Source organism: Quercus robur, chromosome 2 (genome assembly GCF_932294415.1).
Source record: "Quercus robur chromosome 2, dhQueRobu3.1, whole genome shotgun sequence".
NCBI lineage: Eukaryota > Viridiplantae > Streptophyta > Magnoliopsida > Fagales > Fagaceae > Quercus > Quercus robur.
Window position 1 is genome coordinate 13,712,334 of NC_065535.1, and position 18,642 is coordinate 13,730,975.

At 33.3% G+C, this 18,642-nt stretch overlaps 2 protein-coding genes across 2 annotated transcripts; one reads left to right on the forward strand and one right to left on the reverse strand.

The window, feature by feature from the left end:
- Positions 1 to 3,962: 3,962 nt before the first annotated feature.
- LOC126712479 (uncharacterized protein At1g76070) lies at positions 3,963 to 5,201 on the forward strand. Its single transcript, XM_050411815.1, has one exon. It carries the CDS (start codon positions 4,168 to 4,170, stop codon positions 4,969 to 4,971), a length of 804 nt encoding a protein of 267 aa, XP_050267772.1. The 5' UTR covers positions 3,963 to 4,167; the 3' UTR covers positions 4,972 to 5,201.
- Positions 5,202 to 16,070: 10,869 nt separating this feature from the next.
- Positions 16,071 to 17,269, reverse strand: LOC126712480 (thioredoxin-like protein CDSP32, chloroplastic). The gene has a single exon (XM_050411816.1). It carries the CDS (start codon positions 17,089 to 17,091, stop codon positions 16,195 to 16,197), a length of 897 nt encoding a protein of 298 aa, XP_050267773.1. The 5' UTR covers positions 17,092 to 17,269; the 3' UTR covers positions 16,071 to 16,194.
- Between the last annotated feature and the right edge of the window lie 1,373 nt (positions 17,270 to 18,642).

Sequence of the window (18,642 nt, forward strand, 5' to 3'; positions counted from 1 at the left end):
CTTATACAAACTACGCCAGTTCTCTAATAAAGTCAAAATATGCACCCTAGCAGCTGGACTTTGCTTCGGATATACTACCATCAAATACCTCTTCTTGTAACGTTGGCATCCACCATATCACATTTTTTTTTTTTTTTCGATTTAGACCATAACACAGATTTTGTTCGTATATGACTATCATTGCATAGAAAATGTCGACCACTGTGCCACACCAACATTCATAAGAAGATGTGCAATAATTTAATAGATCCGTTCACATGTATTAATCCAGAATTTTTTTTTTTTTTTTTTTTTTAGAGAAAGTTTTAACTTATGGTATTCACTCCTAATGATAGCTCTTTATTATTAGATCAAGACACTAATCAGTTTTTGGTGTAAGTGAGGATTAAACTCCAGATCTCTTATACAATCATCCAGATCTCTTATACAATCATCAGAAACTTTACTAATTGAACTAACTAGAACTCAAGTATTAATCCAGATTTAAAAACCATATATCCTGGCCAGATGAGTTTATATATAAATTGCTATATTTTCATAATTGTATATATTTTTTAATCATATAATGTCCATGAGTCCATGACTAGTAATGGGGTTGTAAACTTTGAACACCTAGGGTTATAAACTAGTGAAGTCGTTTGAGTCTATTAAAAGTATTCATTTGATTTTATACTTCGATTTCATTAACAAAATAGATTAGGTATTTAAGTTTGGTTAATTTTCTTGTTGAATAAGTTCAAGTTTGTTTAGGAGATACTTGATCAACTTTTTGTTTCCCTTATATATATAGTAAAACTTGCAACTAATAATTTTTAGTTCTTCACCAATCTATACTAATAATTAATAACTTCATTATAATTACAATTGCATTATTTAACTACAAAATGGACTATTTATATTAGCAATAAATTACAAATAATAATTTGATATTTTATAAATTTATATACAAACTTACATAATCCAATCTTAAGTCAATATAAGAATATTTTTATACATGTTTACATATATGTGTATATATATAATATTAGAGCATCAGCAGTGGGGCTTGTATATGCCAAATGTTAGGAACATTTGGCATTTAAGCCCCAAAACTGCTCAACAATGGGAAGGTCATATTGCATATGCCAAAATTTTTTTGAGATTTAGCTACAGTACCATCTCAAATGTAAGATGGTACTATAGCTGAATGATATAAAAAAAAAAAATAAAATAAAATAAAATAAAATAAAATAAAATTTAATACTTCCCTCTCATTAAAATAATTTTACCCGGCAATTTCTCTCTCCTCTCTCATTTTTTTCTCTTTCTTTTCTCTCTTCCTTCTCTCTTTCTCATCCCCTCTCTCTCTCTCACCATTGTCAAGCTTCTCTCAGTTGTTTGTGCCAGATCGGAGCTCATGCCTGATCAGATTTCTAGATCAGTGTGGTGGCGAGGCTGGTGGCGCGGCTGAGATAGGCGTGGTGGCTGGAGGTCAGCGTGGTGGAGATCGGCGTGGAGACCGATGTGGAGATCGACATAGAGACTGGCGTTTGGTGGGTTTGGTGGCCGGCGTGGAGATCGGCATAGAGATTAGCGTTTGGTGGGTTTGGTGGTGTTGACATGGTGGCCGATTTTTGGGTTTGGTGGCCGGCGTTTGGTGGGTTGGGTTGCTATGGGTTTGCTGGGTTTGTAGTGGGTACTTGGTGGGTTTTATTTTGTTTTATTATTTTGGATTTTTTGGTTCCGGTGGGATTTTGTTGGGCCAAGGGTAGTGGTGGCATGGTGGTGATTGTTTGTTTTTAGTTGTGGCCAGTTTCTGGGTTTGGTGGCCGGCGTTTGGTTGGTTGGGTTGCTATGGGTTTGTAGTGGGTACTTGGTGGGTTTTATTTTGTTTTATTATTTTGGGTTTTTTGGTTCCGGTGGGATTTTGTTGGGCCGAGGGTAGTGGTGGCGTGGTGGTGATTGTTTGTTTTTAGTTGTGGCCGATTTCTGGGTTTGGTGGCCAGCGTTTGGTTGGTTGGCTGGTGCTAGAGGTTGAGGTAGAAAGCTAGAATAGTTGAATTTGAAAAAGCTGGAATAGTTGAATTTGCAAAAGAAATGACGATTGGAAAAGTAATAATAAAGAAAGATTAAAAAATAATATTTTAATAAGATGGTAAAATAATAGAGTTTTGGGATGTTGGGTGTATTGTGAAATGGTATGGTATAATTGATAAAATAACTTTTTGGGATGATAAAATAAGATGAGATATGAGATCCAGATGCGGATGCTCTTATACATTGAAATTGAAATTGAGTCTTATACTTACGAGTTATGAACACATAATTATGTTTGGCCTCTGCTTGGTTGATAGTGGAACCTAAAATTAGGTTGGCTTGAGGCTTGAGTTTGACTCATTCACTAAATAAACAAATAATATATATTTTTTAAGACAAATCCCAATTATTGTTCATAAACAACTCAATTCCTATAAATAACAAATTAAACAACTCAATTCATCAACAATCCTAATCTCATCCCACCACAACACTAACAATGCTCTCCCCAAAAAAGGTAACGAGGTTGTAAACACTCTAAACGTCTGGATAGATCAAGTGCACTTAACAATATAATTTGATGTTTTCAGCAAATAAATTATTGAGTTCATGCACATGGAATAAAAACTAGTAGTCCACAAGGAAAGTTTATACTCATCTTTTTTTCCCCCTCCAGAGTAAGCCAAATTGGAACACAACTTAGGCTTAGGAAGCAAAGTTTTACCTTTCAATTAAACCTAGATGAAATTTTATTATTCTCTGTTGGTTTCTATTCTCACCGTAGGGAAATTATTACGTACTCCTAGAACATCATTAATACGCACTTCCTCCTCTCACATGAATGGTAGGTCTCACTAATTAAATTCATGATGGGACTCACCATTCATATGAGATAAGGGAGTACACATTAATGGTACTCCAGGAGTACCTAATAATTTTCCCTTACTTTATGATTGGAAAACTATTTCCCAAGCGTCAAATTTCATGCAACTATAGAAATAGTAATTGGTCTGTAAATAGTTAAGTTTGAAAGCTGCTGCCAAACTTTTATTAATTTTGATAAAATTTGGTCAATTGTCGTTATCTTTAAAACCACGTTATGAGTCTAATGATTAGGTGATTAGATCAAGCTTTAAAAAGTCATAAACTGACAAAATCAAAGGTAAACAATGTGTCATATTAGATTTATTATAGTATTTTTATACTAGTACTTAGTCGGAATCCCCCCAACAAAGAATGGATCTAGTATTTATGTGCACTAAAACTGATGAGATATAAACACGTAAAAATTATATTATTTGACAGTGTCCAAATCTCAACTGATTTAAAACACAGAAGCACCCGACCCAAACTAGCTCCAAAACAGAAAGGTAAAAGTTCAATTTGTTTATCCTATATTTAAAGTCCAGGGATTAATAAAAGTTTAAAATGCTGATTACAATTAATTTATATATATATTCATGTGGGTGCAAAGAAGACTTAATCCTGGAATTCTCCCAAAAAAAAGGATTGGGTCTAATTCGTTTGTATACTAAACATGTTGAGATGTGAACACATAACAAAAAAAATGAATAAATGTAGTGCATTCATATATTAAGCCCATTAAAATGTGAACAAGTAACCATTATTTGATGATGCCCAACTGATCTAATACACAAGAACACCCTACCCAAACCAGTTCCAAATAGAAAAGGTAAAAGAAAAATATTTTATTACTCAGACTTTTTAAACCCATATTTAAAGTCTATGAATTAATAAAAGTTTAAAATACTGAATACAATTTATTTATATTTTCATGTGGGCGCAAAAGAAGACTTTTTTTTGGTAAGTGCAAAAGATGACTTAAACATGCATCAACCGCAAGCTGTCTTATTAAAATCTGGTGGGCAATTATTCAGCCAAAAAAAAAAAAAATCTGGTGGGCAATTAAGGCAAACAAAGAAGAGGGTTTGTTCAGTCACACCATCTTCTTTGACCGTGCCTGCTTTTCTCTCTATACTCTTGACAAGTTCAACACAAAACCTCTTCTTGTTAATTTTTTGGTCTTCAAAACACAACCCTCAGACTTTACCGACTCATTTAATGTAATAGTACTTATCCTCTTGCGTATATAATTAAGAACCGAACATTGTATAGTCGTACATACACAATATGGAGAAACAAGGTAAACCAAAGAACAAGATCTTGAAGTTTCTACCAAGAGCAGCTTCTGCAGTAGCAGCCTCTTTCCAAAACCCTACATTCAGTCCTGGTAGAGATAGGAGATCGGAGGTTAACACAAACAGGTACAAAGCCAACAGAGGATTCTCGGGTCCAATCATATCAATAATTCCAGATGAAGCTCGAAGAAAGTCTAGCAAGAACGGAGGGTTTGAAACACAAGAACCCACTTCACCAAAAGTCTCATGCATGGGCCAAATTAAGCACAAGAAACAGATCAAGAAAGCTAAGCGTGCCACGCCGCCACGGCCTCAAGAATCGAAACCCGTGACAACAACAACGATGTTTTCTTCTTCTTCTTTTTCTCCTCCTGAGCTAAAGAATACTAACAAGCATGCCTCGGCGTTTATGAGAATCTTTACTGGTGCAAAACCACCGAGAAGTAACAAAAATGGTGGTTTTGCTGATAAGCCTGATGGGGTTGTTCCTGAAGATATTGAAGTGCCTTCTTTGTGTCAGATGAAGAGGTTTGCGAGTGGACGTAATTCATTGAGTGATTTTGATTGGACGGCTCAGATTTCACTGGTGGATAAGGATATCCTGAAGTATTACTCGGATGAAGAGAGAGGGGAGAGTGATGAAGAAGAAGAAGAGATGAGAATTCCTTTCTCTGCACCTATGATGATTGGTGGGGGAGTGCCTTTGCAGCCAAGAAAAGAAATTAATCTATGGAAGAGAAGAACCATGAGTCCACCTACACCTCTTCAATTAAATCCCTTGGTCAAAGCAAATTGATAGAGTAATTTTCTCAGTTTTTTTTTTGGGGCGGGGTGGGTTTTGTTTAGATTTGTTGCTTTACATCAATTGATTGTGCAAATATGTGAATGTGATGAAATTTGTAGAACACTTGTAATTAATTTGGTGCAAAATTCTGATGGAATTTGAAGTAAAGTGTAATACGCATGATGCCCATCTACAATTTATTCCTGCATAGATGAATGTTAAAACACATGTTTTCTGTACGGTATTGGTGATTCTTTCATTTTGAGCTTTGGGATGTGCTACCTTGAGATTTTTTAGGTGATTTCAAATGCATATTGTTTGAAAGGAAAATCAGAAAATATCTCCAAATCTAACTTTTGAGTTATGACCCGTGGCATCATTATTATGGATATTCAGTCACTACTCAGCCAACCAAAGGTGGTGAAAGTGGGGCCCAATATTTATGCAGTACAAAGTGATGATTTCTATTATAGAGGATCGTTTTCAGTCACTACTCAGCCAAATAAAGGTAATGAAAGTGGGGGCCAATATTTAGGTAGTAAAAGCGATTGGTTTCTATTTTTTAATACTACTCGCAAATTTGACACAATTAACTCACTTATAAATAGGTTATAAGTTGAGATTAATTTAGTTTGGGTCATATTAGGGTTGATACAGCTAACCTATTTAATAAATAAATCGTATTTATGTGTATTTATGTTCATCATGCGAACTCATTTGACTCGTTTAACTTATAAATGTATTAACTTTTGTTATTATTGCTTAAGTTATTTATGGTTGTAATTATATGTTTATTGTTATATTTATAATTACAATTGTATTTTAATTTTAAATATATAAAAATTGATAATATGTTATTTAGATCAGACATGACCTATTTATCAAATAGGTTATCATATAGGCCATTTGTATTAATATTTACATAACTCTTTAATTAAATAGATTAAACATGTCGTGTTGAGTTTACTTGTTTAATAAATATGTCGTGTTAAGGTCAATGATTATTAACATGTTTACTAAATAGGTTGGATTTAGGTCAACCCATATAGTCGAATACTTATAACTCAATATGAATCGAACTCGACAAGTGAACACAAAATTGCCACCCTTAATATATTTTTTAATTTCTAAAATTTTTTTGTGAGGTTTATGTGTGTTTTCAATTCTTTAGCTTAGGGAGCCGTCAGTGCTAGGTCACATTTTGCATTGCATAGGAAAATATATTTGCAAACACACGCAAACACAATAATATCAAACGAAGTTGAACCTAGTACCTACCCAAAGAAAGAAAAAGAAAAATTGAAATTATATCTGAAGGCGGTAAGAATTTGGACTTGAGCAAGCCCTAGCTAGAGCCATAAAAAAAGACAACAAAAAAAAAAAATTTATAAAAATTAAATCTTGGTTTGAAAGAATTTTCAATTTTGTAGTCTGTACACAGCGGCAAGCCGGCCATGACAAAGTTGGGCACAACAAATGTACCTGCCAATGACATTGTGCAAAGTAAAAATTAAATAATAAAACAAGGACGGAGCCTTCGGATCATGAAAAAATTATGAGAATAAAGAATATAAAAAGGCGTTGGACCCCAATAATATTGGGCCACAATTTGGACCTAGTCCAATGAAAATACAATACAATATATACAACACAACACTGCGTGAGAATTGAGAAGTTTTCTTGTTGCCAAATGCCAACCCTTGATGATCCCTTCCAAGCTTAAAAATACTATTATAACTATTCTGCTATACTTAATAAACTAAGAGAAATGCTATCAGATACTTTTACTACAAGGGTTAATAATCAATTTAAAAAAAGTTTTTATGGGAAAAAAAAATTAATTTTTTGACAGTTTTTTCCATTTTTCATAAAAATTGTGTCAAAACTTTCATAAAGTGAATTGTTAACCATTACCCTAAGGGCATCCGTTAGTATGACCCATAAACTAAATCTACTAATTTCTACAATTTTGTCCACAACTCGCGTAACGAGTTGTAAATGACGAGTGCATGTGAGTTCACAACAAGGACGGACCTAGGTGGGGGCCAAGGGGACCTGGCCCCCCTATCCACTTTTTTTTTTAATAGTTATTATATATATCATTTTTGTAGTTGGAACCTTTTCCAAAATCTTAAGTCTCTTTCTCCTCAATAAGTCTAGCTAGCTTCACCTAAATAGCAACTATCCAACTCAAAAACTTAACAAAAATAACAAAAACATTCAAAATGGTAATTGTATTTTAGCCCCCAAAAAAAATATATATATATATATATTTTACCACCAAAAACCAAAAAATCATGTGTTATTGGATAAGTTAAAGCTAAATTTTTTGCAACTACAGTAAACTAGTATAAATACCAATTAACTGTAACAAGTTGTTAAAAATAAAAATAATATTTTATTAAGATTATACCTGTTCGTTCAATTAAAAAACTCAAATTCTCTCTTTCTTTACTATTTTAATGAGTTGCTTATATTACTTTAAATGAAGTGATAAAAAAATAGAACATTTGATATTGGGTGTATTGTAAAGTGAGGTGGTAAAATAAATAAAGTACTTTTTTGAGGTGTTAAAAGCTAAAATTTTTAGCACCACCACTGTAAATGCTTTAACTTCAACCCCAAAAAAAAAAAAAAAAAAAAAAAAAGCCTAGTATTAAAAAAAAATTATTTTGTTTTTGTTTTTGCCTTTGTTGATAAATGATTGTATCTTAATGTATTTAGAAACAACGATTTTGAGTATTTATAATTTTTTAATATTATATGGATGCCTATTTGGAGTGTTTTATTATTATTATTATTATTATTATTATTATTATTTTGAGTCCTTTATACTCCGGTCCCGCTAGCTTAAAATCATAAATTCGTTCCTTGTTCACAATTTCATCACCCATAAGTTGTCATGTGTATAGGTTGTGACAAAGTTGTTAAGATAGTTGTGGTACCAAAACTTACTCTACCTAATAAGCCCTGCTCTGTAGGACTCAGCTCGTTATTTCCAACATTTTGGAAGCTTCAAATGTGAATGATTTTCATGCAAAAATTCACTCAGTTTTAGATGAACCTTCCGCTTGACCCGGATTTAACGAGCGGGGACTGTAAAATCTGTTACTTTGAGAGTAGAGTCACTCAAATTTCTCCAAGAGAAGGAGCCCAAGCCATACATTCGTCAACATAATTTGGTAATTGTAACAACACCGTCTCGGCAAATTAAGCGAGAAATAGTCTTATAATCACGGCTATATGGATCAAACACTAGTGGACCTCGCATTGTGCACACATCTTAAGGTTGAATAAAATAATGACAACAAGTTTATGGGAAAAAATAAATAAATGATTAAATAAAAATCATCAAAAGCCTTACAAGTTTAGATAAAGTTTGTTTATCTTTTGAAGATCAAAGTATAGATGAAATTGTAGTGCTTGGGTCTGTGGGAATATATATGACTAAAAATTATCTATTACGATGAGTAATGTTACATCTATAATATTTTCATAACAAATCATAAATAATAAGTTGTTACTGGATCAAATCTGGACTGACTATTAATTACTGAAATCACATTTTTGCTCACAAGTAATAGCCAGTAACAGTTTGTCACTTAAAATTTGTCATAAAATTATTGTAAAAATATTAGAAACTTATCATTTTTCTTTCACAATTTATCTCACATATTTTTTTTTTTTTTTAAAAGTAATCAAAGCCCGCTTATTCTCTATCACAATGAGCCAAAGCCCGCTTGATATAAGTGGGCTTCGGCACATTGTTATACTGGACCCACTCCTCCGTCTTATTTTGTTTGGGTGTGGGGGTGTTTATTGGGCTAGTATAGTTTGTTTTGCTGTTGTTGTACTTTTTGTTGTTTAACGAGATTGGCCATTATAAATAAGAAAGAAATAAAAATAAAATTATGTTGCGGATACATGAATACATTGTGAAAAAGATTTTACCTATAAGCTTTTTTTTGTTTTTGTTTTTTCATATATAAGATTTAATTCCAAAGAAAGGGAGACAAAGATTCAAAGTTGAAACTACTAGCCTCTATTTCATAGAACGTGCTATCCAATAAAATTTGAACCAATTATTCCCTTTTTCTCTTTAAAACAAAATAACCATTCTTTTTTTTTTTTCAAAAAAAAAAAAACCATAAAACTTTTAATAAAAAAGCTTTATGGATCCTTGTTAAAAGCAAAGTGTCAGCCCATGATAAAAAATAAATCACATTATTAAATCTATCATTTATGTAAAAGTTAGGCTACTTCATAAAAGATTGCCACCTAATTTTTGGTCATCCTTATCTTCTTTATTTTGTTTTCTTTTTCATTCTCTTTCCCTAAAAAAATACAACTTTTCCTTGGATAGGAATCAACTAATGTAATATAGTTCTTCTGTATAGTTTTAAGTTTGAGTGTCCCTTTCTTTTTATAACTGGTATGGTCACCACATACCACCATGGCCATATATAACCGTAGGACCCCAGAAGATTGAATTGCTTGCAAGAGAATCCCTCTTATTAGGAGGTACTTCACATCTTTGAAATTGCTATATAACCCAGAAATACAACCTTGCCAATATTAAGTTATTTACACCGTAGCTATTGAACAAGGTGTTTATGTAAAAAAATAATAATAATTTGCACTTTAAACTAATTCAACGAAATGGCTATGGTTGTGAAGCCTGTCGAAAATGAAGAAGGTGATAGATTTTATCATCAATAAATAAACTCCACGACCTCTGGTTCTGGCTCAACATTTTGTCTTATACTGTGTGGTTTTTTTTTTTTTTTTTTTTTGGAGAAACAAACATCAAAATTTCAAAAGATTAATTTAGTAATTTGAAATATTCAGAATTTTCCCGAATTCCTCCATACAATTTTTGGTGTCTGACAATTTAATAACGGGTTTTCTCATCTTCTACAACACCAAGACTTGTTGCTTATTCTAATACAGGAGCTCCAAAGTCCAAATTGAAGCTACTGGGGCTACTTTTCTTGCTTTCACTTAGATATTCTCTTCTTGGAGTAAGCGTTATTCTTGTTAAAATTTAGAAAAATTATGAAGAAATAAAAGGAACTCAGTGATAAAATTATCATGGGATTAAAATGGTTAGGTATATATATATATATATATATATATATATATATGCTTCTAAAGGATCCCAAAGAATGATGTTCACGTGAAGACAACAAAGTGCATGCCTATTAATTCCTTTTGATGGCTTCTTTCTTATTGGCTTCTTTTGTCTCTTAAGGACACTAATAATGAGGCCTTGTTCCTACACTTATAGGCCTATTGCTGATGTCTACGGAGGATTCCCATAATCTTGTGGATTCCTCACAAGATTGGGTCAAAAAGAGAAGAAAAATTCCATTTTACTATTCAGTCACTATTCATCTGTCACTATTCATTGTTAATGTTCATCCGTTACTGTTTATGATACTGTTCATTCCGAATTTTGCTTATTTAAGGGGGGTTGTCCCTTATGTTTGGGGAGCATCTCAAGTTAAGTTTGAGTTCTGATTTCTCTTCCCTTAGAACTAGCCTTCTTAGAGAGAGAATCCACCTTGCTTCTACTACTACTACCTTGTTTACTACCTTGTTCACCTTTGTTCACTACAAGCCTTGTAATCCTACAAACCTTGTAACTAGGACTAGTTCAAGCTTTGTTTTGTAACTGTTAACCTGTAACTGTTGAGATCTTGTATTCACTACTACTACTGTAAGTGTTTATCCTACTTTCAATAAAAAGTATTTTCAGTCCTATGTTCATTACTTTACTTGTTGCTACCACCACCTTGGACGGATTACCGCCATACCGGATGGTTCTAAATTACTTTCATTTATTTTGAACTATTGTTCTTATTTACTTTGAATTATTTTGATATATACTGCTTGGCTAGTTCTACCGCCTTATTATTGTTCTTACATTCAAGTTATTTACTTTAAAGTTATTTACTTTCAAGTTTCATCTATTATCTTCACTACAATATTACTGTGCTTCAGTCTCCTTCTCTTCAGCAGTGCGCCCCCTTCCCCCTTTATGGTATCAGAGCCAAGTTTAATAAAACTTTGGAAAAATTTAATAAAAAGAAATCTAAAGAACTAACTGTTAATGATTTACAACATGATATTGAATATATTAAAGGATCTCAAAATTCTATCCCTGATTTCTTTACCCGTGAATTTCTGCAGTGTCACAATGGCAAGTAGAAGACCAAAAGATAATCCTCCTGCTAAAACCTCTAAACAAATTGTTAAAAAAGAACCTGCTTCTCCCCTTGACATAACCAACCATTTCACCACCCTAGGAACCATCCCTAGGATTAATTACTCCACTGTTCTTGCTTCATCTTATGATCCTTATGCCTTAACCCCTGTTAACCGGCCAATTAAAACTGTTTTTCCAAAAAGTTCCTCTCAATACATCAAAAAACAATATTTCCAACACCTATTTTTATGTTGAACCCAACAGAGCCTCTATTTCTGATCCTCTCAGACTTGCTAAGAGTTATTTCCCTCCGAAGTTTCATTGGATTCCAGAGCATAGGGAAAAGAATTTAAATTATTATTCTGATCTTTTGCGCCATGAAAGATCTATTATTATTAACACCATTTCTGTTCATAAAGACACTTCCAAAATTATTTACCACAGTGTTTACTTGGTCAATTTTATTTCTGAAGAAAAATGGGGCTCTTCTCTTACATCTACCAGAACAATGCCGAGTTCCCCCATTCCCTATTCATATTATGATTATATCATGGCTTGGTCAAGATTCATGCTGCACCAGAATGAAAACATGTCTAATTCCTGGTTTGTTAACTTTGACAAAAATTTCACTGGTGATTTGCCCCTTTGGTTCAACCGCTGGTAGGCCCAATTTGGTCCTACTACTAAATTATTTCCTGCACCATTGCTTGATGCTTTTGACTGTTTCAAGAAATGTTAGAGTCGTGATGCTTATGGAGCCAAATTTCCTGCTTTGCTCCATTTTGTTAAAAAATATAAGATACCTTGGATATTGAAATGATAATCAAGAGAAACAACAATTTTAACTTTTGTAAACCATTTTGGAGGAATTATTTTATTAACAAGAGCAAGTTGAGAAATAGTGACATCATTAGGAATACCTTTACCAGAAAGAAGAGCTTGTTGACAGGATTCATCTCCATCATTATGCTCAAGTCCTTGTTTAAGATTATTTTTATCACTTTTAATATCTTTAAATTCATGTTTTAATTCACTTATCTCTTGTTTAACAATAATTTCATGTTGTAAATCATTAACAGTTAATTCTTTAGATTTCTTTTTATTAAATTTTTCCAAAGTTTTATGGTGAAAAACCAGCTTCTAGCAGTAGTAAATATTGGAGCATTGGCCATTGTGCAGGGTAGACAAATAAGAGAATCAAAATCTTCCGCAAAATCCGGAGTATTATGAATCAGTTCTGGATTTTCCGCAACACATTTGTGAAGGACAATAAAATATTTTGGCTGTTGTGCAAGCCAGGCAAATAAAGTAACACCAGTCTTGTAGCAGTAGTGACCTCATCAATCAGTAGAGGGAGCATCAGAGGAATAACCATCAAAAGGATCAAAAGGACCTTGTGGAGAATCACATACATGATCATGGTAAATAGCATACTTATTACAGAATCCGCAATATAAAATTGGCTCAAACTTTGGAGTTTTCCCTGGAATGAGAAAACTTTCTAGATTAGGATGATCTTCTGTTTGTAGGTGAACAAAGGCATCAACATAGGGTTTGGGACCAAAAACAGCAATTCTATCTGTGCTTCCTATGAAATGATAGTTTTTCTATAGATTATGAGCAACTTCACGAATTTGATTATTAAAATAATTTCTCTAGCAGTTTGCAAGACCAAAAGGATCTTTAAAGGATAATCGAGAATTTCCCTTGAACCATGGCCCTTGGTGAGTATAACCATTAATGAGAATGAGATGCTTTGAGGGGTTAACATTCATCCAGTTATTTCTTTCCCATTTTGGCAGAGTACTCCGGCATCTAATGGTAACAAAAGGTCTAGTGGAAGAGTTTTCAAACCCTTTAATAGCATTCTGAATGATCTGTGGAAGTTGGCTGGCCTGTTTATGACTTGTTAATTTTACAAACCTAACAAAGCCATATTCAAACATTTGGGAAAGCCAGCTAGAATTAGGATCATCGTCATCACTATCATCTGAATCTTCATCCGTGAAATATGAACCATCATCAAAAATAATAAGGAGACCAGGAAATGGATGTTTCTTTTCATATACTCTGAGACTGCTCCCAAAGTGATCTTCCCATTCAAGCTGAATAAAGACATTATCACCTTCATCTATTTCATTAGGGTCAGGAATAGTGGCAGTAACAAGTTTTCTGAAATACTTGGACCATAGGTCAAAAGACCTAAACATAGCCTTACTATCCAGAATACGAGATTGTAAATCTGAAGGCAAGTTGGCAACAGCACTTCTTAACATGGATTGGGTCTTAAGACTCAATCTAGTATAATTAGTGCCCATTATAGTCTCTTTATCCATCGAATGGATTTCCTCTTTGCCAAAGAGTTGACTAGTGTAGGCTTTAAGACGGCTTACAAGAGCCTCATTTTTTGAAACAAGGTTATTTTCTGGAACAAAGTCAATATTTGAAGCAGGTCATTTTCTGGAATAAGGTTACCATAATGGCTCATATAAATCTCATTTTCAGCAGTATATATATATATATATATACACAAAATAGAATTTCTGCTCGAACCTAATTTAAGTGTATATGCGTGTGAAACTTCGTTCTAGAGACTTAACACCTAACTTTGCCCCTCACACCCCACAAGTATATAAATACTTATGAAGTGACCACTTGTAGAGTGACCACCGCATTAAGGGTGCGCGGTGATAAAATGGTTAGGTCTTAATAGCTTGTCTTTATAGCAAAAAATGCTGAAGAGTTGCTAGATCTTTATTATTGAATTCTTCTGTTACAATGTATCTATTGGATTAACCCTAGAGTTGTAGTGCTATACAACCTGTACAATTAGAACTAAAACCTTTACTACAATTTTGACTAGGATAATACAATGGACTCAAAACCTGAATCAATATTTCCAATGATTCTAACTAGTTACATGGAAGATTAATAAGATATTTGCTCGCACTATCCTTCTTCACATTCCACATCATTTCAATGAACCAGCTTGCCTCGACTCTGTGAGGACAATGCGTGAATGTATGGTGGAAGGGTAGGTCCTTCCCCTTTCAATAAAGTAGTGTCAATTACAGCCCAATCTAGTAGCCAACTTATATATAAACTCATCCAAAGTTCAATTTTTTTTTCTTTGTGGGACTCATTGATTTCACTACTTTAAACCATGTTCAAACAAGCAAATTAGGAGTCGATTTTTGATTAACTCCATAGTGGTTTTGGGGCAAAAGACCATGACCAATAGGAGGAGCCGAAGAGGAGGCACTTGTTAAACCGCCTCAATGGATCATTAGAGTACTCAGAATATAAGGTTATAAGGGAATTTGTGATTATGAGTGAATGATTGGAGGAAGACTAATGGAAGCTAGAGAGACTATTACAAGGTCAATGTTCCTAAAACTCTACATGATGAGAGATGCGCAGGCATTTGGTTATGAGGTCATAGCAACAATAACCCTTTTTGATAAGCCATAACCAAGGAAGCAATATAGAGGTTCAAATTTGGAACATTCATATAAAAAAGGGTGACAATAAGTACGACTAAAAACAGAGTGAAAAGTAGTTAGGGAATTAACTGTAAAGAAGCTCAATATTTTATTTATTTATTTTTTTTTTTTTTTTTTTTTTTTGTGTACAAAGATGAGAAAAGCTCTAAAAATATCTAAAATATGTTGGTTTTTGCATTTTGCACATTTTATCCATTGGGAGGTATAAGGGCAAAAATGATGTTGGTGGTGTTTTAGAACCTATTAGTAATGCATGAGAGTGTGTGAACCCTTAGAATTCACTAAAGTTTGACACAGTCGATAAATCTACCTATTTAAAATTGGTTTTGATGGCTATAAATATATCCCCCCCCAAAAAAAAAAACCTTTTATTGTAATTCCAATGAAGCAATTACGACTTTTCAGGAAAATTGATGGTGGTGAGTGAGGGATTGGAAAGGCTTCGTCTCACCTGGAAATGTGCAAGGATGGTTTTCAAACACATGTAGGTTGCATTTGGCATTGACTTAACAAGCCATTTTTTTTACTATTTTGTTTATTTTTGCTACAATTTAGTCTATTTTTGTTACTATTCATAGATTTTATTGTACTTTTTTAATACTATTCATGATTCTCACTATACTATTTCATCTACTTTTTAGTTTTATCTACAGTACTTTTAACCAAAAAAAATTTAGTTTCAATTAAAAAAGTTATTCCCAACGGACTCAACTACAATGGGAGGAAAAACACCAAAAGAATTCTTAAAGGTAGAGTTGAGACAGAACAACAGAAGGCGACTACTAGAGGCCACAAAAACGACACTCTGATACCACGAAAAAGGTCGGAAAACATAGTGGAAAGAACCGATGCCCTTATTGTGAAAAAAACTCTAATATTCAGTATTATGGGTAAATATACATAAGAGAAATTTGACCCAATCGCTGCATAATAAAGATGAAAATAATTTGTATTAAATGAAATAAATATGCTAACAAAAAGTAATGGCTTCAGCATATAAAATTCTTTGCAATTTCATTTTGTCACTCATATAAGGTTCTAGAAAGATGCTGTATTACTAAGGGAGTCTAAATGTGAAGGCACCCAAATCAACCGGTTTTTTTAAGTTCCTCTCAAGCAAGTGCTAAGCACTCAAAATTGAGAAATTGGATCTGTCATATCTCTCATGCATCATACATCATCAAATCCTGTAATTTTTATATTTCCTATTTTACACTCAATTTTTTTGTGAATTACTTCAAAAACTTACTACATCTATTAAGTTTTCCACGTCAGACAGTTTTGCGCACATGTCCCAAAACAACAGAAATCATGAGTATTTACCCTTCATAAATTACCTCAATAGTAAGTATAAAAGAAATTTAAATTAAAAAGAAAAAAAAGAAAAAAGATTTATATGATTTCGAGAAAGCCAAATTTCACTATTTAAATTCTTGTCACCCAAGTTTTTGTATAAGTTCATACAATCAAAAATAAGATTTGCAAAATCATTTTCATTTTTCCTAATTTGGCCATGAATGCATTTTATGTCACACGAACTCCCTGGTATCTGAGGATTTCACCAATAAGCTCCCCTTTACCCGAACCCACATACCTTCCACAAATGTCACCGTCTCTGATGAACAAAAACGTAGGCACCTCCACAACGTTCATGTCCTTCAAGAACGCCATGCAGCTATCATTCTCATCACCATTCATGCGTGCAAAAACCACAGTATCCACCATCTGCTTCGAGAGCTTAACCACAGTCGGATACACCTTCACACATGGCCCACAATGCTTCAACCCCACATCAAGAACAATCAGCTTCTGATCAACCTTATGGTCTGCAATCAACTTCTCCACATCCTCTCTACTATGCAATTGCACCACAGCAGAATGGTTATCTCCGTAGTACAACACGTCTCCCATGAGAACATCTGGGCCTATCCCTTCCTCTTCGTGAATTTTCTCCATGCTCTTGTAAAAGCTGAAGTGTGGGACTTGTTCAATTCTCTCTCTCTCGCAAAGCTCCCTTGTCTTCTCTGATTCATCACCCATTACAAGAAGGAACTCTACGTCGTTGCATGTTCTGCTCAAGTCCACCATGAAAGGGTAGATTTTGCTGCTGTGGTAACTATGGCTGGCAGCGTACTCTACCACAACGAGCTTGTTTTTGGCCATTCGGAGAGCTTCATCGAATTCTTCAATACTGTGAACTCGTTGTACTCTTTCATCGCTTTCAACTTTTTTAGCAGTACCAGAAGCTGCTGCGGCTTTTGTAATGAAGTGAGTTCGGTTGGTTTCAAGTTTTTTTGTTAGAGCTTTAGGTTTAGTCACAAAGGGTATAAAGGAATGAGGGAAACAAAGAGGGTTATTGATTTTAGGGAAAGTGGCTAGAGAAGAGGGTGGTTTGGATAAGAAATTTGTGACTGTAGCCATGAATACAGAGATCGAGCAAGGGCTTGAGGTTTATTATCTTGTTGAAGATGGGGCTTCAAATAGGTGGAGATGCAGAGAGAAACAGAGACTCTGAGAAGCAAAAAGGGCTATGGATTTGGCACAAAATCTCAGTGATCAAATATCATATCCACTCATTCAGCAAAAAAAAATATCATATCCACTCGTACGTTTTGTGGTTCATATTGTCAGAAGCACTCTGTGTAGATTTTTTCTCAATTATATCATGATCTTTTTCAATTCTTATCTATAGAATATTCCCCTTGGTCCTAAAAAAATCATATCTAAGGTCTGCTGTTTAGCCCAAAAGATAGTTGGGCCTTGACAAGGAGTGACTTAAGGAATATGCCGCTAGACTGGGTGTTTATAATTTAAGGCCTGTGTGTGCATGTGCTTTTCTGCGAATGAATTAGAGTTAAATGAGCATTGATATTTTCCGAGAGTTTCTTTTCCCTCCCTTTCCCTTCCATTTCTCTTCCTTTGAACTAAACATAGTGTAGAGCAAGAACTGACATGCCAAGAGGCAAGAACCTTGTACTCAAAATTATACATAATTTTTAACAATGCTAGTTGATCATTGATGACTCTAATTTTGACTACTTTTTTAACAAAAAAATCATTTTATCTAATTAACTTAAATAATATAATTTAAATATTTTTTTATTAGTAATTACTAGAATAAATTTGTGAGAGGGACAAAAAAAAAATAGTTGTAATATTTATTATCTATCTATCTATACTATTAATAACAGGATTTCATGCTTGGATTTCAATATTTTGCGTTCTAAAATATCCTCACACAAATTCTTAAACTCTCTAAAATATCCCTATCTTTTTAGTTGAATAATTTTAAATTTAAAAACACAAACTGGTTAAAAGAGTAATTTCTTATGTTTAAAAGAATTTCTAAGTTTTAGACTTTCAATTTTTTATTAAGGTTATTTCTATCTCATTTTTAAACATTATTTCACTAAACTAAAAAAAAAAAAAAAAAATTTAAAAAAATAAAATTTATTGCACGTGCGTATGATGAGTCTAGTATTATATATGAAAAAAGAATAAGTCAATTTTAGTTTGATGATAAGTTTGAATTCAACTTGTGGTTGAAATATAATTAAATGAACAAATTTGCTAATGTGTGCCCTAAGGGTACATAATAATTAATTATTTTTGGAAATATTTTTTAGGAAATTGAAACAGTATTAACAACTTTTTCAATTCCCAAGAAAATGTTTCTAAAAATAGATGGCTTAATGTGTGCCTTTATTAAGAAACCTACCACTTGGACCCACATTTTTACTTTCCCTCTTATTCATTTTCTCTTCTCTTCCATTCTCTTCCCTCGTACTAAATATAGGGTAAATATTGATATTTACGTGAAATCAATATTTCAATTAAATTTGGAATAGTGCATTTTAGAGCTTTATGAAAAAGTTCAAAATTCCAATTTGTTTTTCACCTTTAGGGATGGGGGCTTAAAGCTCAAGTTGCAAAATATTTTGCAATTTTACTAAAGAGCTTTAAGGATCCTTA